This window comes from Trichosurus vulpecula, chromosome 5, assembly GCF_011100635.1.
Source record: "Trichosurus vulpecula isolate mTriVul1 chromosome 5, mTriVul1.pri, whole genome shotgun sequence".
NCBI classification, from domain to species: domain Eukaryota; kingdom Metazoa; phylum Chordata; class Mammalia; order Diprotodontia; family Phalangeridae; genus Trichosurus; species Trichosurus vulpecula.
Window position 1 is genome coordinate 282,133,028 of NC_050577.1, and position 22,974 is coordinate 282,156,001.

General features: G+C 37.5%; 1 protein-coding gene across 2 annotated transcripts in view; it reads right to left on the reverse strand.

Moving 5' to 3' along the window:
* The window catches only part of TMTC1 (transmembrane O-mannosyltransferase targeting cadherins 1), a 404,339-nt gene that overhangs the window by 159,331 nt on the left and 222,034 nt on the right, over window positions 1-22,974 (reverse strand). For both annotated transcript variants that reach the window (XM_036761095.1, XM_036761094.1), the window contains one exon: window positions 1,711-1,832. In XM_036761095.1, coding sequence (XP_036616990.1) covers window positions 1,711-1,832 — 122 coding nt within the window. The remainder of the gene's footprint in view (window positions 1-1,710; window positions 1,833-22,974) is intronic.

Genomic DNA, 22,974 nt, shown 5'->3' on the forward strand with positions numbered 1-22,974 from the left:
ACTTAAGTTTGCAGGTAATCAAAGGCTTTAAGATCCATAATTCAAGTTTCTAAATGTCTTCATTTCTAGCTCATTTGCAAAGTTAATAGCTTCTCTAAACAACATTTTGATTCAAGGTAGGAACATTGTTATCCAGTAACTAGATATCCACATATGACATATGCAGTCTTTTAGAACAAGAAGGGAGATCAACTAGTCTCATGTTCTCATTTCAGAGATAAGAAAATTGAGGCCCAAAGAGGTTTTTGACTTGCCCAGTATCACACAGTGAGCAGATTAAGTACTAGGACCCAAGTCTCTAGTGCTTTCACTATGCAGTCTTAACAAACTAAAGAAGGTTTCGGAATGACAATAATATGAATAAGATAACAACAATCTAAGAAACACTACAGCAGAATTAAAATATTCTGAAAGCCAAGTAGAAAGATATAATCGAACAAATCTGAATAGGGTTTGTAATTTTTAAATGACATTTGGTTCTTTCTCAAGACAAAATTCTTCCCAATTTGAAAATGGAAAAGAAGTATCATAGTAATAGTCTAATTACTACCAGAATTCTTAACATGTATATGCAAATCACCAAAATATTTCCAGATTATTATTATAATTTTGTTCAATAAGATCCAAATGTTCACCTGGATATACTTCTCGCAGTGCTTTGCGAATGAAGGAAATAAGCATTGACTAATACCTACTATGTAGCAGGCACTATGCTAACTAAGCACTTTGCAAACATTTATCTTGTAATAATAACCATGGAATATTGATGCTACTATTTTCCCTATCTTACTTGAGGAAACTGACATAAACAGAAATTGTGAATTTGTCTAGGGTCACACAACTAGTATGTGACTGAAGCTGGATTTGAACTCAGGTCTTCCTGACTCTGGATCCAGCATTTTATCACCCTAGTTTCCCAACTGTATTGTTAATGTATTTTTGCTTAATTTGAAGATCCTCCCAATCCATTAATAGGTCCACGTGACCTGCTTAAGTCACATGGAAGCCTGAATCACATGAGCCTGGGTCACGAGGGTTGTGATGCCCTCTGACCCTGAAGAAGTGTATATAAACTCTGAGGTTAGCATTTTGCTTTGGGGCTCACTCATGGGAAGAGTATTCATGCAGTGCAGCCAGATGAGATTCTGGGTAGCCGTTAAGGAGCCCCCCGGTTTTGAAAAATCCAGATGTTGGTGCTTATCTCTTTGTTAACTATGTATGCATTACTTTTGGTCAGACAGTTAGAAGCCCTGTCTGTTGATTTGTGTTATTTTCTCTGTTTGTATTTCCTCTGAAGTTCAGGGTGCTGACCTTTCCCCTGAACTAACTGAATGATATATATGTTTGAATAAAGTAAGACTGTTGACCCCTTTAAAGTTGCTTTCCTTTAGAAAAGCAGATTAAAGAACCTGTGCGAGCAGCCCCCCTATGTGCTGATGTTATTGGTCTTACACCCCCACAGCAGCTGCAAGTAACATCATTGTTCCACCAACTTGGTTTAGATTTTGATGCTAAGCTTTTAAATACATCTAAAAAGTATAAAATTAAAATAATTTGTATTTAAATTGATTCTGAAAATCAGTCTACAGGGTTATAAGGGCCAATAATATGAAATCTTGGATCCAACCATCATTCAAAAGAGCTATCTTTCCAGAAATAAAAATTTGGTTTATGGAAGATGGAATAAATGAAAAAGGAAGCAGTAATTACCTAGGCATATACAGGACTCTTTCTGCCACCACAAAGCCCACACTGAAGAAGAGGTTGCTGGCTGGGAGGAATGGGAAAAACAGGAAAAGCAAACCAACCAGAACTTCATTGTGTTCCAAGTTCTGCAACATACAAGAATGAAGGAGAAATTAATTTATTAGAAATCCAACTTCACTCAGCATTTAGCCATCATCTCATTTTAAAACTCTTGCTGACAGAATGAACAAATTATATTGATGTAAATTTTTTATCTATGTAAGAAACATGAAAGAAAAGGCTCTCTAGCAGGTAATCCTACTGAACATCAAAATGTTCAAGAATTATACTTCTGGCTTTATTTATCAACTAAAACTATGTAATATTTATAGACTATAACCATAACTAGTACTATCTCTATGAAGGCTGCCATAGGTAAAATTATGAAGGCAAAGCCTGTTTTTGTTCTTTCTTGATTCCACTTTCTTGCCTTCATTCCAAGCATTACGCATTTCAGCACTTTTCCTGAGGCATTTATTGCTGTTATACAGAAAAGTATTATGATAGACAGATGCAAGATGGTATAATAGCAGGAAGGACAGTGTAGTTCTCCCTTACATCTTCTCCAAAAGATCTAGAAAATGCACCAGAATGAGTCTTGATCAGGAAAATCCAAGAAAAGAAAATCATAGTGAGGATCAAGGCTGGAGGTATTGAGTTTTGTATCATTTTTAGGGACATCTCAAGCTGAGAACCTGCAAGTTTTCAGTGCTTCCTAAGTTATATGTTCTAGGACAAAGTGTGATCACCAACCTTCTGGTATGAACTGAACAAATTCATGATCTGGGTCAGGGTCTGTATAATGTTCCTATTATTTTGCCCTAGATAGAAACTCACAGTTACAGTATGCCCTTGAACTTTTTCCTCACTCAGTTCAGGCTAGCGCCATACAACAGCTCTTCTTTTTGTTGCGGTCCCATATCCATATCAAAGAACCCTGACCTTGTACAGGCTTCTGGAACAAGTGTCAACTGGCAGCTCTGTTGCTCACTAACCCTTTTGGGGTCATAGATCCAGGGTGGTCTGAGGAGAGGACCTGAGCTTAGGGATGACATTCCAAGGTAAGGTACAATTGTGGGACTTTAGCCTGAACTAAGTGAGAAACAATTTCAAAAGCATATAGTAACTGTGTGGTCTGACTCTAGGAGGAGAGAGGTAATGGGGAAGAGTCTCAGTTCCAATTTATAGCCCAGTCTAAAGCCTTCAGTGGAACAACCAGGGCAGGAATTCCAGATCATAGGTGAGCCTATAGTTCTATTACTCTGAACTAGCAGATCTCTCCAAACAGTTGATAGTGGCTGAATTTAACTGAGAAAGAGATAAAGAAAGAACCTAAACTCCATATTTAAAGAAATCATAAAAGAAAACTACTCGGATTTCTTAGAATCAGAGGGAAAAGTAGAAATTTCAAGAATTCACAAGTTACCTCCTGAAAGAAACCACAAAATGAAAATGCTTTGTCGTATTATACCCAGAATACAGAGCTCCCAGGTTAAAGAAAAAAATTTCTTAAGAAGTCAAAAAGAAATAATATATAGGGAAGCCACAATTAGGATCACACAAGATTTATCAGCCACCATGATTAAAAAATGAAGAGCTTAAAATAAAGTAATCTAGAAGGCAAAAGATATAGGCTTATAACAAATCATAACTTACCAAGAAAAATTGAGTACTAAATAAGCAAAATGTATCTTTAATGAAATAGAGAACTTACAAATGTTACTGATGTAAAAACCAGAACTGAGTAGGAACTTTGAAATACAAAAATAGGAGTCAATAGAAATATAAAAAGGTAAACATGAGTGAGCAAATATAAAAGACTATTCAATGATAATGTTAACATTTCTAAAATGGCTAGATTATACATATATCTCCACTGAATTCTATCAACATATGTGGTCACTGAATCTAATTAGACATTGGATCTGAGGGTACTTTTCTTATGTTTTGATACTTTTAAAAGGATCAGTCAGTCAAGAAGAGTTTATGAAATGTCTATGAGGTGCTAGGCCCTGTGCTAAGCACTGGGGATACCAAGTGTATTAGGAGGGCAGAGTTTATAATCTCAAAGAGGATCATAAACATGTCTGAAAGGTTCGGAACCGCCGGATATAAGAAACTCTCAAAGTAGAAGGCAGAAGAATCAAAACATATATTTAGGCTCCACAGTAACCAACCCATGAACCAGCAACCCCATTTTGATATATTGATCAAAAGCTTCCAGGCCCAATAAGTACGCCTTGAAAGAGTAACCAGGAGGCTACAGAGAAGCATGATTGCGTAAAGCAAAATCATGCTTCCCCCTCTATGGTAAAAAGATTACCCACTGGCCTGAAGTCTTTGTTCAGCTTCCTCCCGTAGGTCAGCTCTGCTACTGGCAGCTCCTGCTTCGGCTGTGGCTATAGCTATAGCAGCCTCTGGCTCCAACAGGAGCTGCTTTTAACCATCCGGCTTTTGCGGGGGTGTAAGGTACGCCGGGGAAAGCACAGGTTCTTTCAATCTGCTTAAGCAAGGTGAAGGGGTTGACCGGGAAAGCACAGGTTCTTTCCATCAGCTTAAGCAAGGGAAGCAAGGTGAAGGGGCCGACAAGCTTACTCCAGTCCAACATACAAACAGTATTCAGTTCAGGGGAAAAAGCCAAACTAGTCAAGGGCACTTGTTGACTAAGTGCTAAGGAGCCCATTTTTGGTTGCCAATACACCAAGAGAGGCCAAAGTTAGTCCTTTCCATCAAGGAGCTCACAATCTAATGGGAAAAACAATAAGCAAGCAAATATATCCAAACAAACTACACCAAAAAAAAAAAAAAAAGAAAACTATTAACAGAGATGGCACTAGAATTAAGATGAGTTAGGAAAGGCTTCCTGCAGAAGATAAGATTTTAGCTAGGAATTGAAGGAAGGCAAGAGGTGGAGATGAGGAAGGAAAGCATTCTGGGTATGAGAAATAGCTTGAGAAAATGCTTACAAGATGAGAGACAGAGTGTCTTGTTTGTGGAGTACAAAGGAGGCCAATGTCATTGCATCAAAGAGTATGTAGCAGAGAATAAGGTCAATGAAACTGGAAAAGTTTGGGTAGGGGACTGTTTTAAAAGGCTTTGAATGTCAAAGAGACAGTTTTATATTTGATCCTGAAGGTGAGTACCATTGAAGTTTATTAAGTAGGGGTGATATGGTCGGACCAGCAATTTAAGAAAATCATTTTAGCAACTGAATGGAAGATGCATTAGAGTGATGAGAGGCTTGAGGCAAGCAGGCTATTGCAATATTCCAACCATGAGGTGATGAGGGCTTCCACCTGGGTAGTGACACTATGATAGTAGAGAAGGGGGCATATTTAAGATATGTGCAAAAAAAATTGACAGGCTTTGGCAACATAATGGATATGGAGGGTGAGAGACAGTAAAGAGTCAAAAGTAACACATAGCTTGAGAGCCTGGAGAACTAGTAAGATAGTGGTTACCTCAACAGTAATAGGGGAATTTGAAAGCAAGGGGACTGGGACAGGGGGGAGGGGGAAATTAGTTCAGTTTTGGACCTGTTGAATTTAAGATGTTTACTGAACAGTCAGAGATCTCTAAAAGGCAGATGGAGAAGCAAAACTAGAGGTCACCAGAGAGGTTAAGGCTGGATAGAAAGATTTGAAAATCATCAGCATAGAGATGGTAATTAAATCCATGGGAGTTGATGAGATCAGCATGTGAAGTAGTATAAGGAAAAAATAGAAAAGTGCCCTGATTAGAGCCGTTTTGGATACCTACTGTTAGAGGGCATGATTTGAATGAGGATCCAGCAAAGGATATTGAGACAGTCTTTTGATAGGGAGGAGAACCAGGAGAAAGTGGTGTCCTGAGATTATTGAGAGCATCAAGAAGAGGGTGATCAACAGTGTCAAAGTCTACAGAGATGTCAAAAATTATGAGAATTGGGAATAGGCCACTGGATTTGGCAAATAAGAGATCACTGGTAACATTGGAGAGAGCACTTTCAATGGAATGATGAAGTCAGAAGACAAACTATATGGAGTTATGAAGAGAGTGAGAGGTAAGAAAGTGGAGGCAACTACTGTAGGGGAAATTTTCAAGGAGGTTAGCCAAAAGGGAAGAAGAGAAATAGGGAGAAAGGAAGGGGAGGGGAAGGAGAGATTGAAGGGAGAGATAAAAAGGGGAGGACAAGAATTATCTCACTTAATTTAAGTACACGAGTAGAAATCTATACAAATAAGAAGGAAAGGGTAGGGGAGCAGGTAACATTTGAACATCACTCTCATCTGAACTAGTCAAAGAAGAGAAAAACAGATACATACAGTTGGAAATAGAAATGTGTTTCACTCAACAAGGAAACATCAGGGAAAGGAAGAAAGGAAAGGGAAGAATAAGAGGGAGCAACAGAGAGGTTAGCCTTAAGCAGTACTAAGTCAAGGGGCAGTAAAAAAAGGGGAGGAAAAAGCATAAAGTACATAAAGAAGGGAAATATACAATCTGTAATCATAACTGTGTGTGTGAATGGGATAAATTCACTCATGAAATGGAAAAACATAGCATAATGGATTAGAAAGCAGAATCTAATCCTATATTATTTACAAGAAACATACTTAAAACATAAAATTTCTCACGGAGTTCAAATAAATGGCTGGAGAAAAATCATACTTTCCCTAGAGTAGAAGTGGCAAGTGTTGCAATCATGATCTCAAACAAGGCAACAGTAAAATTACACTTATAAGAGACAAAAGAAAAAAACTTTATTTTGCTGAAAGGCACCAAAGACAATGAATTAATATCAATGCTAAACATACATATGAAAAGGACCATAGCATCTAAATACTTAAAAGAAAAGTTAAGTCACTTAAAGAGGAAAAAAATAACAAAACTACAATAATGGGTGACCTCAATTTACTCATCTCACATCTAGACAAGTCTAACAAAAAACAAACAAAAAAGAATTAAAGACTTGAATAGAATTTTAGAAATGTTAGATATGATAGACCTCTGGACATTGTTGAATGGGAATAGAAAGGAGTAGTGTGTGTGTGTGTGTGTGTGTGTGTGTGTGTGTGTGTGTGTGTGTAAGGAAATGGAAGGAAAGAATGCATTGATGGGGAAGACAGGAAGGATGGGGAGAATTATCTCACTTAATTTGGCTACACAAAAAGAAATCCTACAGATAAGGAGGAAAGAGGAGGGGAAGCAAGCAACTCTTGAACCTCACTGTTATCTGAACTACTCAAAGAAAGGAAGAATACAATACATAGCTGAGTGTAGAAAGGCATTTCACTCAACAAAGCAGCAAAAGAGAAAATGAAGAAAGGAAAGGGGAGGGGGTTGTGTGTGTGTATGCATATGTGTACATATATATGTATATGTATCTTTATATGATACATATCTATATATGTGCATATATGCATATATTTGTATATATGTATATACGTACATATATATGTACATACCTATTTCTAAACTAGGCATGACACCTTTACAAAAATTGACCATGTTTTAAAGCCTAAAATCTTCTCCAAAATTCAGGGAATCAGAAATATTAAATATATCTTTTATAGACCACAATGCAATAAAAACATATTCAATAAAGCATCACTGTTGAAATGATGAAAACATTTTATCAAAAGAAAGAATTCTGATAAATTCATTCACCATAATCTTACAGTTATACCTCCCACATTGCAAAGATTAAAGATGCCCCCACAATCTGGAAAATCTGCATCAAATTTTTTGGCCCTTTCTTTGTACCAGAGAAGTCTGAATTTTTCTTTTTCTTTTAGTTACTTTATTGTAAAATGTGGGATGTAGTATACAATGTTATGTATATACCATGCTTAAGTGAAATTCTAAACTTTTCTTTTGTCATCTGCTGACCTTCACGTGTTGTCTATGGCTTCTACAAAACTCCCCCAAAATTCCCATTTAATTTCTTATGCCCATAACACATCAAAACTGTGATGGGGTAACATTTCCCAATCTGTGGAACAAAGACCTCTGAAGGCCATGGAATGGTTCCAAGAGATCCATTAATCCATAAGACCATGGAATTTTGCCATTTTGTCATTAAACATTTGCCAAACCAATGGATACTAATATTATCAGATTTAGAGTTGAAAGAGACCCCAGAGGTCATTTAATATAACCCGCTCATTTTATAAGTAAGGAAATGGTGGCACAGATTGGGGAAGTGTCCTATCCAAGATCATACTGTGATTAAGGAGCAGAACCATGACTTTGAACTCAGGTAGCCATTCCAAATCCAAGTAACTTAGCCCATACATAAAGCCAATCCTGCGTTTGATATTGCTTTTCACAATTTTTTTCTACCAAAATGATGATATGAGACAATATGGCTAAGGAGCCAGCCTTGGGAGTCAGAAAGACCTGGGTTCAAATCCTTCCTCTAACACATACTGGCTGTGTGACTCTGTCAAGTCATTTAGATAGTCAGTGTCCCAAACAATTCTTCAAGACATAGCTTCTTCAGACTCTGAGGTACATGAATTTGTGAATCACACAGACACACCCCTATATTTCAATATAATTCATCCTTTGTAATCTTATATATTTTATTTTATGAATTTAAAAGCATTTTGAGTAGGATTCCATGGATTTCACAGGGAGAAAGCCAATAACCTCACAGGACCAGTTTTTTTTAAAGCTAATAAGTAAATGGTATTTCTTCCAAAGAACAATCAACAAGCGCTTATTAAACTGCTACTATGTGTCTTGTATTGTGCCAGTTACTCAAGATACAACAGGCACAGATACAAAGAAAAGTACTGCTGTTTCAAGCAAAGGTCTGAATAAAATCATGGAGATATGAAACCACAGAATGTGTTTATGCATCACTCATTTAAATCTCAGGGTAGTTTAAGAGATACACTTCTGGCATCCCAAATTAGAATTTTGGAAACATCTTCCTTTGGAAACACTGATATGAATGGTATATACGTTCAATGGTACTAAGTATAAGATAACAAATTTAGAGCAAGAATGGACCTTAAAGGTCTAGTCCAATACTCTCACTTAACAAACAAGGAGAAAGGTCAGCAATGTTCAGAAACAGATTTTAAACCCATATTTTTAAAGTCCACCTTTCTTTCTACTATGTCGCATAAATACACTGACTGAAAATCTCAACCATTGTGGAGAGCAGGGGATATTGTGCAGTACTTGCATGGAATGCACAATAATTGTATTTCTGCCAAGGCTTAGCAACTTTTATCTGTTTTGTAAAAGTAGGCTCAGCTTTCTCTTGGAGGAGAAGATGAAGGCACTCTTCCAAATTCCAGGTTGTTAGGGAGAATAAAGTATCCCTTAAAAATACAGAAGCAAGGCTCATGACGGAAAATAAGGGATCTGACGTGGAAGACGGGAGAATTAACCCTTGTGAGGATGAAATGGAAAAAGTGTTACACTGAGGAAAAAAGGAATGAAAGGAAGAGACTTGAGACTTCCTGAAAATGAGGAAGCTGAATGTATCTGAGGAGAAAGAAGCTGCTTGCTGTCCAAAGAATTATACAATAGTCGGGGGAGGAAGGGTTGACATAGTTAGACGTGTGCTTCAAGAAGATTACTGTGACAGCTGAGTGGAGGATGGACAGGAGCAGGAAAAGACCTGTGGAAGAGAAACCAGTCAGCAGATTATTGCAATAGTCCAGGAGTGAGGTGATGAGGGCCTGTACCAGAGTGGTAGCAATGTTAAAGGAGAGAAGTGAAAATCCAAAGGTAAATGGTAGGAAGAACAAGGTAGGAGAGAAAAATCAACTAGTAAGAGCTGGAGAAAGAAGACGAAAATAAGAGTAGTTGGTGATTCCCTGTTCAGGGGGTACTAAGGCAGCTACTTGTCCACCATGTAACAATAATAGAGAGGTCTGTTGTCTTCAAGAAGCCTATATCCAAGACATACCACAGAACCACCCAAGACTTATCAAAACAGAAGTTGTTGTGGTGGTGGTGGTCTGACTCTTCGTGATTTCATTTGAGGTTTTCTTGGCAAAGATACTGTAATAGTTTCCATTTCCTTCTCCAGATCATTTTACAGATAAGGATGCAAATAGGGTTAGGTGATTTGCCCAGGGTCACATAAGTGTCTGAGGCCAAATTTGAACTCATGTCCTTCTGATTCCAGATATCTGATTCCATTCTATCCACTGTGCCACCTTTGCTGCCCTTCAAAACAGAAGGCAGATGCCCATTTCTGGTAATTCACATAGCCACAAACAATACAACCAGAGAAAAACAACTAAAAAGTATTTCTAATGATAATAAAATCTTTGGTAAAAAAATGAAGACTGTCAAGGCACAGGGTTTTCTTCATTGATGCCCACTGGAAAAGAGGAACACAGAAGAGGAAAAATTAATTTGAAAAACGAACAACTATCTAAGAAGGGGATGTCTAAAACAGATTTCAATTTCTGCATCAGGGTTTAAAATGTAGGAGTGACAGAATCTTGGCAGGAAATGGAACATTACACAAGCTGGTGGATGTCTCACAAATCTAATCAAAAGTGCTTTAAACATTTAAAGAATGAGGAAAGGAGAATATGGAGTGTGCATGTGTGTCAATATATGTGTGTACATATATTCTCCAAGTTAGATACCATAGAAAGTTGCTAAGAAGGAAGAACAGTATTTCAGACAATTAAGAATTTGGCAAGAAATTCAAAAAGAAGAGCCCTATAGTAAAACTGATTTCTTCAAATTTCTATTCTCAAATATCCAGCATTTAGACAACAAGCAAAGAACTAGATGACTTAATTCAAGTAAACAAATTTGACCTTGAGACTTGGTGGGATGCAACCCAGGCCTGGACTATGACTCTGGATGTATCTTATTCAAAAGAAACGGAATATTTTAAAAGGATTGTTGGGGAGGTAACATTGGAAGATATCCTGTGAGAAAATCTAGGAACCAAAAAAACAAAGTCAATAGGAAAGGCAAGAGACAGTTTCTGGTCTCAAGAAACTCACAGTCTAATGGGGCAGACAACATAGAGACAAACCATATGCAAACCAAATATCTAAAATATTGGATTGGAAATAACAGAGGAAAAGCACTAGAATTAAAGTAGGGGGGTTAGGAAAGGCTTCCTATAGAAGATGAGAGTTTAACTGGGACTTGAAGGAAACCAGGAGGCACAGATGAAAAGGGAGAACATTTCTGACATGGGGGACAGCCAAAGAAAATGCCTGGAGATGGGTGATGGAATGTCTTGTTCAAAGAACAGAAAGAAGGCCAGTGTCATTGGATCACAAAGTATATGGAGGGAAGGGATTGTAAAGTGTAAGAAGACTGGAAAGGTGAGGAATTTCATATTTTATCCTGAAGGTAATAGGGAACCACTGGAGTATGCTGACTGAGGGCTGGCAGGGGTGGGGAAGGGGAAAGAGTAGTGGGATGATATAATGAGATTTGTGCTTCAGGAAGATTGCTTTCATAGCTGAGTAAATGATGGACTGGACTGGAAAGAAATCTGACTAGAAGATTATTGCAGTAGTCTAAGAGTGAGGTTTATGAGGGTCTGCATCAGAGTGGCGGCACTCTTACAGGAAGGAAGGTGAAAGTCCAGAGGGAAATGGTCGAAGAAACAAGGAATTTTGTTAGTCGAGTATATGACAGGGCGCCTGGACAAAAGAGGAAATAGATGAGAAGTTTGAGGAACAAATCACAAGTTTGGCAGAAACACTTGATGTAGTGGTGATGGAAGATTTCAATTACCCAGTTATCAGCTAAAGCTTTCTTTTTGTCAAAATCAGAGCAGCTAAGAACTCCTGACTTGTCCTAATGATAATTTTAGCCTTCAAAAAGTGAGAAGCCAATAAGGACAGATTCTATTCTGGATCTGATTTCTCGCTAACAGAGAGGTTGCTGGGGTGGAAATTATGAGAACTTGGTTGGAGGAACAGGTAGTGACCATTCACTCCTAAAGTCTGTGACAAAGGAGAGAAAATCTGGGCTTAGTCTGACATGCATTTCACATTTTAAGAAAGCAGAATTCAAAGAATTCAGGGGCAAATGCTTTAGAAATTTGTTCAGAACAAACAGGAGATGCCCAAGAAATTCTGGAAAGCTACAAAGAGAAATAATTCCAGGGAGGAGGAAAAATGGGATTTGCCTCAAGAACTATTTGGGTGCAGAGAGAATTCATAAGCCAACTTAGATTTTTAAAAGAAATGTGCATAAGAAGGAAGCAAGACTAAGTAACAGAAAATGAATATGAGAGTGTGGCATACTTTTTTATTTAAAAGCTCAGAATGTGTGGGAAAATAAAGATAATAAGAACTGTTTCAGCATACAGATCTAAAAGGGGAGAAAAAAGGAAGATCAGAAAAGGAATTTTATCTTTATTTGGGGTAGATGGGATGATCGTAAATGACAACAGAGAAAAGGCAGAGCTGCTCATTTTTTACTTCGTTTCTGCTTTCACTTCAAAAGAGAATGATCTTCATGATGGAAGTAACAGAATGAAACAAAACAAAACAAAAGGACTTATAAGGAGAGAATAGGAAGTTTCTTGGCTTCCTTTTATGAATTCAAGTCACCTGGCTCAGATGGATTATACCTGTGGATATTAAAAGAAGGGGGAAGATATGATTCCTGAGGGACTTTCAAATACATTGGAAAAAGATCTGGGTGGAGGGTGAGGGAGTTATTGGACTGAAAATTCAACTTCAGTCAGTAATGTGAATTGGCAGCCAAAAAAGCTCATATGATCTTCTTCCCCTTCATTAAAAGAGGCATATCTTCCCAAAATAAGGATATAATAATCCCACTACATTCCACCCTCATCAGTCCTCATCTAGGGTATTATGTTTGGTCCTGAGCACCGTTAAGAATGATATTGATAACCTGGAGAATACCTGGAAAGGGGCAATCAGGACGATGATGGGCCTTTTGTCCATGTCATATGAGGATAGGTTAAATAAAATGGGGATGTTTGGACTGGATCAGAAGACTCAGGAGATATATGATAGCTGTTCTGAAGAATTTGAAGGGCTATCATGTGGGGTTGAGATCAAGACTTGTTTATTGTTTTTGGTTCCAGAGAATAGAACTAAAAATAATGACTGGAAGTCACAAATTTAAGAAATAAATTTATGCTTGATGTCTCGAAAAACATTCTAGCAATTTGAGCTGGCCAAAAGTAGAATCAGCTGCCGAGGGAGGTGGTAGGTTTCCCTCTGTGGAGGTCTTCAAGAAAAGGTTGGATGACAACTTATTAGGTATGTTATTGTGAGGATTCCTTTCATGGGTGGTTTGGACTAGGTGGCTCCTGGGGTGCCTTCAAATTCAAGTACTCTAATTTTATTAATTTAAGTAGGTTTTTGTAGACTGGCCTGGAAACTTACCCACCATTTATAACATTGTATAAAGAATACAGATAGATGAGCATAAATCCACTACTACTAGAAAAAAAATATTATTCAGTGAATCTACTGCATCATCCTTAAATATAAAAAGTATGGCACATTCTCACAGTCAACATTAAGTACATCTTCTGCACCTCAATTTCTTCATTTGGAAATGAGTCATGTGGATGCCACTAGGATAAATAATATATTTGTAAAGTAGTAAAATATCAGGATAACCCATAAGAACATAGAGTTAGGTCTCAATTCAAATACTGAATCTTGTTAAGTGGTCACATTATTCAGATTCACACTGCATATTTCAATTAGGCTAAAACCAAAGACAATTTCTTACTTTAACTTTAAATAGTGTGAATCTGAATATGTGAGACTACTTTAGGAGATTCATCATTCTCACTAATTGGGTATGTCATGAAATGCATTCCCACATGAAATATCCATAAACGAAGTTTACTGATATTCTCTATCATTAGGCTAGATAGCCTTTTATGCTAGAAGAAATAGCCAATGAAAAACAATAACAAATAGAAGCAATGAAATAAATTCACCTCAGCAATCACATTCATACTGCCTATTGTTCTGATTCATGTCAAATTTTTTGTAAACTCACATGCCAAGACCAGAACCACATCTGTGAGACTTATGAAGATGAACAGTGCTCCTGGAGCATACACATTAAGTATTCAGAAGAGAAAATGGAATAATTGGCTTTCCTTGGTTAAGTGCCTTTTATTGCTACCGTTTGTACACTCCAACAAGGTAATTACTACAATCACAAATGTCTACAACAAATTAGTTCATTTGAAAATCCACCAAGAACAAAGGAAAAAAGGACTCAGTCCAGTTCAATTCATGTAACATATGCTAAAATTCAGCTACAATGCATATTGTATTTGAGGAGTGAGCAAAAGAGGATAATGATGGAGTGGTGCAAAATATGACAGCTTTTATCTTCAAATATTAATAAAAAATTTATACTGAGGATCTCAGCACATAGGGCTGTAAACAAAGCTTCTGACTTTTCTCATATAGGAAAGGATAAAAATAATCCTTGATATATAAGCGTTTGTTTTGGGGACTACAAGATACCATTTCAGCTCTAAAGTTCTGAGTCTATACTTTTTTGTTCTAGGATAAAAAAGAAAGTATGCACCATCTAAATTCACATACCAACTATTACAAAAGAAAAGTAAGACCATTTGGAATCTAGATGTTGGATCACATTAGCTAGGATCACTCATTAGATATACTAACTACATACTCTCTCTCTTATCTCTCTCTCTCTCTCTCTCTCTCTTCCTCTCTCTCTGTCACTCACGCACGCTCTCTCTCTGTCTGTCTGTCTGTCTAATTAGTGACTGTGGAGCTTGAAAAAATTAGTGAATTTCTAAAAGTATTTAACTTACTCTGTAGAAGTCAACCTCTTCTGTGTTAAAGACTTCTTAGGCAATCTATGGACCCATTCTCAAAATAATGTTTTTAAATAGTTGAAGGAAATAATAAATTTCAGTTAGAGGTTAGTGAATATAGTATGTAATTATTTTGTAAGCAAATTAACAGGCCCCCTGAAACTTATCTATGAATCCCTTTTGTGAGCCATAAATTCAGAACTGTACTTCTATGGTATAGCTCTATCATCCATGGGGAGCTGCTATTTGAATTGTGTAAGCAAACTACTCCTAGACCAAAAGTTTTACAGTGGACTGATTTTAGGTAGTTTAACATATATGCAGGGTCCCCACATAAGCTTTTATAACTTAAACTACACCAAGACTGTTGGGAAATGCTGTATATATGTGGGTGTATATATAGGTGTGCCTGTGTCCATAACATATGTTGTTGTTGTTGTTGTTGCTGTTTGTCCTTCCTTCTTGAAGAGGACCATGACATCAGGAAGGTGATGCCATGACTCGCAAGTGAATTGAATTTAAGTGAGGAAGGGTTGGGCAAAGTCACCCGTCTCACTTTCTCCTCTGGAGACATCTCGGTCCCGTGGCAAGATATAAATCAGGACAACCAGAGATGGCCCCAGATATAGTGGGAAACCTTGGTCTTTTTAAGCTAAGGTCTTTGCCAGGTCTCAATTCGACCAAGGCAAGGCCCATTAAGACTATAACAAGGTAAGTATAAAAGGAAGTGTTTAGGAAATTTTAAGAATAGTTGTTTAGCAATTGGAAAACAAGGTGCGAAGAAATTTAATTATTTATCTTAAGAACAAAATCCATATTTGTCTTTAACTATGGGGCGATTCCTCTGAGGAATATAGACTATACGTTCCTTATGAGCAGGAATTATGCCTTACATTTTAATATCCCCAGCAGTGCCTAGCACAGTGCACTATCTCATGGAATGAAATTGTTGAATGACTTTTCATAATGAGTTTGCCTTGGATCGCAGTTTATTGAAGCTACTTTGAGGACTTTGAGGCTTTCATAGAAGAGGCCAATGATACAAAAAGCAGTATGCCTTTATTAGTGATCCATTCTAATTCACACAAAGTAAGTTTTAAGACCTAATTTGAAATTCAGGGAGATCAGGAGGAAAGGGATGGAAACTGGGGCTCATATTCAGAAAAAAAAGGATATAGCTGGACCAGAGACAGCAAACAAACTGACATAATTGAATCTCAGTGAGTAGTTGATCCTTAGGTCAATAGCAGGAGGAGAAAAAATGTTGATAATCCTTTAAGAGGTTGTTTCTACTGATCTGAAACCCAAGTTAAACTAGGATCGCATTACTCCTCTTAAGTCAGTGTAGGATCATCTGGGTTCCAACCCTCTTACAACAGCACAATTCAGTAATACAGATGGAAGTCTGTAGTTTCATAGGGAGGACTGGGGTGTGTCACTGGTTTCCAAACTGTCATGTTACCTAGTAGGGAAGCAGCCAGGGATTAACTAGCAAGGCTGGTATCATTGAAGATTACAGATATGGTAGGATCAGAAAATAGAGGGATAGTGGTTCCAGGAAAGAAGAAAGGCTAGTTAAGAGGAAAGACAGCTCATCACAAGAAAGGGCCATTCCTTCTCATCTCCACTCCCAAAAGCAGAGATTTTTTGGACTACCACAACTTGGAAAGAGGAGAAGACAAAAAGCCATAATATAGTTAGTACAGCCAACTTCTAAGAACAGTGGGAAGAAAAGTTAAACCTTTTTATCATTATCATATCATATCTCATATCATGCTCTCTGAATTTTCCCATAAAGTATCATTTTGAGTCTTAGAAAAAGAATTCACAAAAAGGGAAGTAAGAAAAAATTCCCAAGTAAGAAATTTTAATTAAATCATCATCTTATCAAAAACAAACTGGTGAGGGAACAGGCTTAAGTTCATGAGTACTTGATTCCTATCATAAATGCCTGCATTTAAAATATAACTATGATGCCAGTCTGTTTTGGCTCATTGCTCTTTGCTTAATTCTTTGAAAGTCAATGAAAATTCTTTCAAAATAAGCCATCCAAGTTGTTCATTATATTCTACTCCTCGATTTTAAGACACAGCAGCCATACCAATTCATAATTCATAAGATAGAATGTTAATAAATATCAAATTCAACATAAAATTTTCATGCAGTTGTTGGAGCTGAGCCTCACTTTTAGAAAATCAAATGTAGGATACCAAAAAAATCCCAATTCTCATAATGACCAAATTAGTGTTTATTCACATTACAACAGGATACTTTAAGTAGATACATATTTACTTCAGGATTCCTTTAGGAGACAAAACCTCAAATAAGTGTGTTAAAAATTTGAGATTTTTCACATTACTTAAAAGGAACATATTTCTTTTGTTGGGCAAGGTGCAACTGAATTCTAAGCCTCCAGTCTAAATTATCAATACCATAACATAGGAAGAAATATATCTATATATATGTATGTATATGTATATGTATATGATGCTACATCATGCCCATAGTCCAGCTATCCCAAATACTAGGGGAGATTTTGTGGAACACCACAGACCTTGAATAGTGTATGATCGTGGGGTCACAGATTTAGATCTGGAAGGGACCTTAGATAACCAGAGATTATGTTCCTCAAGAGCTAAGCCAGTCAGTTCAGAATTCTTTCAGACCATTTATCTTCACAGCCTGGACATTTTGTCCTACTGCTGTCTGTGTACTCTATTCAATACCCCTATTGCTCTGAGAATTGTTACCAAATCATCACTACCACTGAATTTGGAAAGCGTAGGTATGTTGGTGGACTGCCCTGATATCTCATTCATCATCTCTATAGACCAAAACACCCTTCATGGCCACCATTCCTCTATATATATTGTTTCCCACCACATAAGAAAGTAGCTTTGTGAAAACAGGAACTGTATTGGTTTTTGTATTTGTATCCCTTGTATTCAGCATACAGTAAGCACTTACGAGATGCTTTTCCATTCATTCTTTTCATTCGTTCAGGTAGTGGGGTAGAGCACTGAAATATTCAGTGCTGGAGCTACAAAATACCCAGATAATGAGGTGTCAAGGTTTTAAACAAATTGTACTTTGTTGGTCCTTTAGGAGAGATTAAGTTCTTTAATCAGTATTGAAGTGGAATTATATGGTGGCTGTAAGATCCAAAGTCCCAGGTTGCCTTTCAAAAGCTAGGCAGCTCTGGGGAGAATATACAGTCTTTACACCTCTGGTGGCATTTGGCAGCAACATGAAGGGATTTATTTCTCCTCTCCCTCCACCCATGTCAGCATTCAGTGGAATGGCAACCAGGTGTGCATGTGAGTCAGCTGACATGAAAGGAGTTGAAGAGAAAACTAAACCTAATGGCATAGCTATCAAGACAGAACAGCTCTTCATCTTTCTGGGTGGATTATACTGACAGGTTTCAGAGCTAAGACCCTAAGGGAAAAACACTGGGGAGACTTCTTCCAGTCCTAGGATAAAGATTCCTGCTCCTTTTAAAACAGCATAGCATCATCCCAGTCAAGGATCATAGTTTACTCAGGACATGGTAATGGAGGATACCCACCCAGTGAGGAACAAGTGTAGGAAGTCTCAAAAAGCAAATGGCCCAGCAGAAATGCTATGCCCTTGGAAGATTAAGCTGAGCCAAGCAGCAGAATGTCTTGCCCAACACAGACACCATACCTTGCAGGGAACAGTATGACAACACCAGAAGTAAAAGACCTTGGAGCCTTGCAGCATCACAGGCAAAAGCTGCCATGACCGTATTTGTTCTCTCGATGTGTTTTTCTCTACTGGTGTACTCTATGTATATGCCCACTATTCCCAGGAGCTGTGTATACTTGTGGGAGAATGTGCTTGTCTCAACTCCAAAGAGGGAATGTTGTGTAGCTATTGTTCTTATAATATCATCTTAGCACAAAACTTTGTTTTGAGTGATATAATGTTTAAATCTCAAAGGCAAGTGTATTGATATGGGGCTTGTGAGCTATATAGTTTTAGGAGTATAGACCCACAGAGTACTTTGGACTTGGGGTAGTCATCCCCTGGGGAACCCAATCTACCAGTGTAAGTTGAGGGAAAGCCCAGAAAAGGGATGCTACACTTAACATTGTATAGTTTTTTAACATTTAATGCACTGTTACATTTATAGTTCTCTATGTTTAAAACAAATGTACTAATTAAATGGATTAACCATTCTCATCAAGTGAGGTACCATGGTACTATAGTGAAATGATCTTTGAGTTTGCAACCAGATGACCAGGATTCAAATCCAGCTCCTGTTATTTACTTCTTGTATCACACTGGGTAAGTCACATAACTACTCGTGTTGGTAAGCAAAATGGGTTCCTTAGCACTTAGTTCAACAAGTGCCCTTAAAGAGTTTGGCTTTTGTTTGCTTTGAGTAATTCAGTGTATTTCATTGAGTCTTACTAAGTGCTAAGCCCCAGGCCCAAACCCCTATTAGGTGTAAAACCTATGTGGGTGTGGATTGGCAACTAAGGTGGGGCCCAAGGTGGGGGCTAACTCCAGGGAGGGCCTAGTTTACATTTCTGGGACAACAGAGGCTTTTAGACCACGTGGGTTTAAGTCCGCCTCTTTGTGACTCACCCCTGACCCTGAAAAAGATATAAAACTAGGGGTTGGCCTCCTCTTCCTTGGAGCTCTTTGCCGCAGCAGTGGTGGCACATGACTCTGGGCCAGCCCTTGTTCTGAGCTCCTGGGCTGAACCTAGATGTTGGTAACTATGAATTGTATTGGGTCTGTCTGTTGATGTTTGTAATTTGTTTGTATTTTGCTCTGAAGTTCAGCCCCTGAACTAAGTGGATGATATTTGTGTGCTGAATTAAAGTAAGCTTGCCAACCCCTTAACCTTGCTTTCCTTAGTTAAGCAGATCAAAAGAACCTGTGCTGTTGGCAGCTTTCTGGGTGCTGGCTGTGGGTGGATCTTACACCCCCACAGAAGCTGCTAGCTGGATTGTTGAAACACTACTTCAATTTTCTTTTTTCCTCTTTTTAATATTTAATATCTTATTTCTCCCAATTCCATGTAAAAACTATGTTTAACATTTTATTAAATTTTTAGTTCCAAATTTTCTCCCACTAAACCCCCTCATTGAGAAGGCAAGCAATTTGATAAACGTTATACATGTGTAGTCATGCAAAATATATTTCTATATTAGTCTCATTGTGAAAAAAACACAAAGAAAAAAAACAAGAAAAATGATAGAGTTTTTAGGAGCCATAAATATCTTCCCATGTAGACATGCGAACAGTTTGACTTTACTGAATCACTTATCACTTCTCTTTCCAGCTTACCTTTTTATGCTCCTCTTGAGTCTTGTATTTGAAAGTCATCCATTCAGCTATGGTCTTTTCATCAAAAATGCTTGAAAGTCCCCAATTTCATTGAATATCCATTTTTTCCCTTGAAGTGTTTTGCTGGGTAAATAACTCCCTCAGTTTTACTGAGTAAGTAATTCTTTGTTATAATCCTAGCTCCTTTGCCCTCTGCCATATCATATTCCAAGTCCTCCAGTTCTTTAAGGTAGAACCTGCTAAATCTCATGTTTTACTGACTGTGGCTCCATGATATTTGAATTGTTTTCCTAGCTAATTGTAGTATATTCTCCTTGACCTGGAAACTCAGGAATTTGGGTATAATATTCCTGGGAGTTTTCATTTTGGTGTCTCTTTCAGGAAATAAGTGGAATATTTCATTTTCTATTTTACTCTCTGGTTCTAGACAATCCAGACAATTTTCCTTGAATTATCAGTTTCTTGAAGGTTTATGTCTAGGCTCTTTTTCTGATCATAGCTTTCAGGTAGTTTAATAATTCTTAAATTCTCTCTCCCTGATCTATTTTCCAGGTCAGTCATTTTTTCCAATGAAATATTTCATATTTTCTTCTATTTTTCGACTTTTTTGATTTTGTTTTGCTCTTTCTTGATGTCTCATGGAGTCATTAGCTTCAACTTATCCAATACTAATTTATAAGAAATTCTTTTCTTCAGTGACCTGTTGTACCTCCTTTTCCATTTTGCCAATTCTACTTTTTAAGGAGTTCTTCTCTTCAGTGGATTTTTATGCTCCTTTTGTCATTTGGTCTATTCTGTTCCTTAAGGTTTTATTTTCTTCAGTATTAGTATTAGAGTGCCTCCTTTACCAAGTTGTTGACTCTTTTTCATGATATTCTTGCATCACTCTCATTTATTCCCCCAAATTTTCCTCTACTTCTTTTTTTAAAATGCTTTTGATGCTCTTTCAGGTGAGCTTTTGGGGCTTGACATCAATTTACATTTTTCTTCGAGGTGTTGGATAAAGCAGTTTTGACTTTGTTTTGTTCTTCTGAGTTTGTGTTTTGATCTTCTCTGTCACCATAATAATTTTCTTTGGTCAGGTTATTTTTATTATTATTTGATAACTTTTTTCTAGTCTTTTTCTTGACTTTTAACTTAATATGTTAAAGTTGGGCTCTGATCCTGGGGTGGAGGGGACACTGTCTCAAGCTTCAGGTTTTTTGTGCTGCTGTTTTTAGGGCTAGTTCTGGGGATCTGTAAGTTTTTAGTTCTGCCAGAGTGGTATGATCTAAAGAGCGGTGTGTTTACTACTCTATGCTCTGATCTGTAAGTGACTGCAAGCACTCTTTTCTACCCTGGAACTATGACTGGGGTCTCCACTCTCTTCAGCTTCAAGCTCTGGTGTGCTAGTGTTCCTCCTCACCCTGGGACTGCAACCTGGATCTATGCATGGACAATGCAACAGAGTTCTGCCCCAGTGCCAGCAAAGGGACTACTGTAATCTCCTTTTGACTAGCTGTCTGATCTCTTATGGTCAGTGCGAAAAAAGCTCCAGAAACCGCTATTGCCTATTCAAGTGCCCCAAGGTCTGCTGCTGGTTTGCTGAGGCATGACTTGTTGCTATCTTGCCAGGGTGCTGTATGCACTAGACTGAGCTCTACTTCCACCCTGATATGATGACACTTTCCTGCTGACTTTCTAAGTTATCTCAGGCTGGAAAACTATTCCATTCCATCTTTTTGTGGGTTCTTCCACTCCAGAATTTGTTTTGAGGCATTATTAAAAGTTGTTTGGAGGGGAATTTGGGTGAGCTTAGGTGAGGCCCAGCCTTTTCTCTGCCATCTTGGTTTCACTAACACCCCCACCTCCCACTTCAATTTTGTCATCTACAAAATGAAGAAGTTGGACTAGATGATCTTTGGGATTTCTTCTGGTTCTAGATCTATGATCCTAATGTAACATTTTTTTGAGACTGGGTCTCCCTATCTCACCTAACCTAGAAGTGTAATGGTGATTCATGAGTTTGACCAGTGTTGTTCACCACAGAGCTTTGATTTACCCCATTTCTTTCTTGTATTGGTTCACCCCTTCTTAGGAAGTCTAGTGGTTTCCTGTTCCCTGGGGCTCACCATACTAGTGCAAATAGTGGATCAGGTTAACTCACTAAAGCTCAAAACTCCTGAGCTCAACAATCTACAAGCCTCAGCCTCCCTCCTAGCAGAGATTATAAGTTTGCAGTACCATTCCTGGCTATAAAATTAATATTTGCAAATATCAGACTTCAGATTAAATTCTCCAGACGGAAGTGGAAACTAGTATATGAAAGACTTAATAGTGATAAGAAAAAAATAAAAGAAGCTTGGAAAGACTTATATGAACTAATACAGAGTGACTCCAATAATATAAAGGAAAATGGAATGAATTAGGACCAACTAAAATGTGACGGACACAATGCACTCTATAATTCCATGATTTTCTACATCTTTTTTCTTAATGTATATAAGAATATGTTTCTTATTTAGAATTTTTGTAACAGTAAATATATCAACTATGAGAAAGAAGTGACAGTTTTTAAAATGTATCTAGGGAAAGCTATAAACTCCGTGAATAAAAAACTTATTGTCTTTTCATCTAAGAATATAATTCCAGGCCATTTCCCTTAGTAATGACAAGTTATTTAGACAAAAAGAACTTAATTGTGATAGGTTACTTTCTTTTACCTATAGTGTGTTGCTTTACTTTTCATCTCTTAACTGCTGAGAATACCTTTTGCTAGTTCCCATGCTTAGTTTCATAGATAGTGCTCATCTCAACCAAAACAGAGGAATCTTTTGTTGTCCCATAGTTGCTGGGACTATAGATAATATATTTCTACATATTCTTAGTAAGAGGCTGTGACTAACATAAGAGTGGCATTCTAATCCTATATTTTAATTTATCACTGCCCTATGAACCCAACAAATGAAACATCATTGACACATCAGAGATAAGACCTTTCTATACTAAAAAAAAAAGAAATATTAATGAATCATTGGTAGTATTGCAATTCCAACTAACCATGTGTGGAATTGCCACCAAGCCATGAGTTGATTTAAGATTGTAGGTCTCTACTGTCCAAATAACTCTCAAATTAAAAAGCACACCAC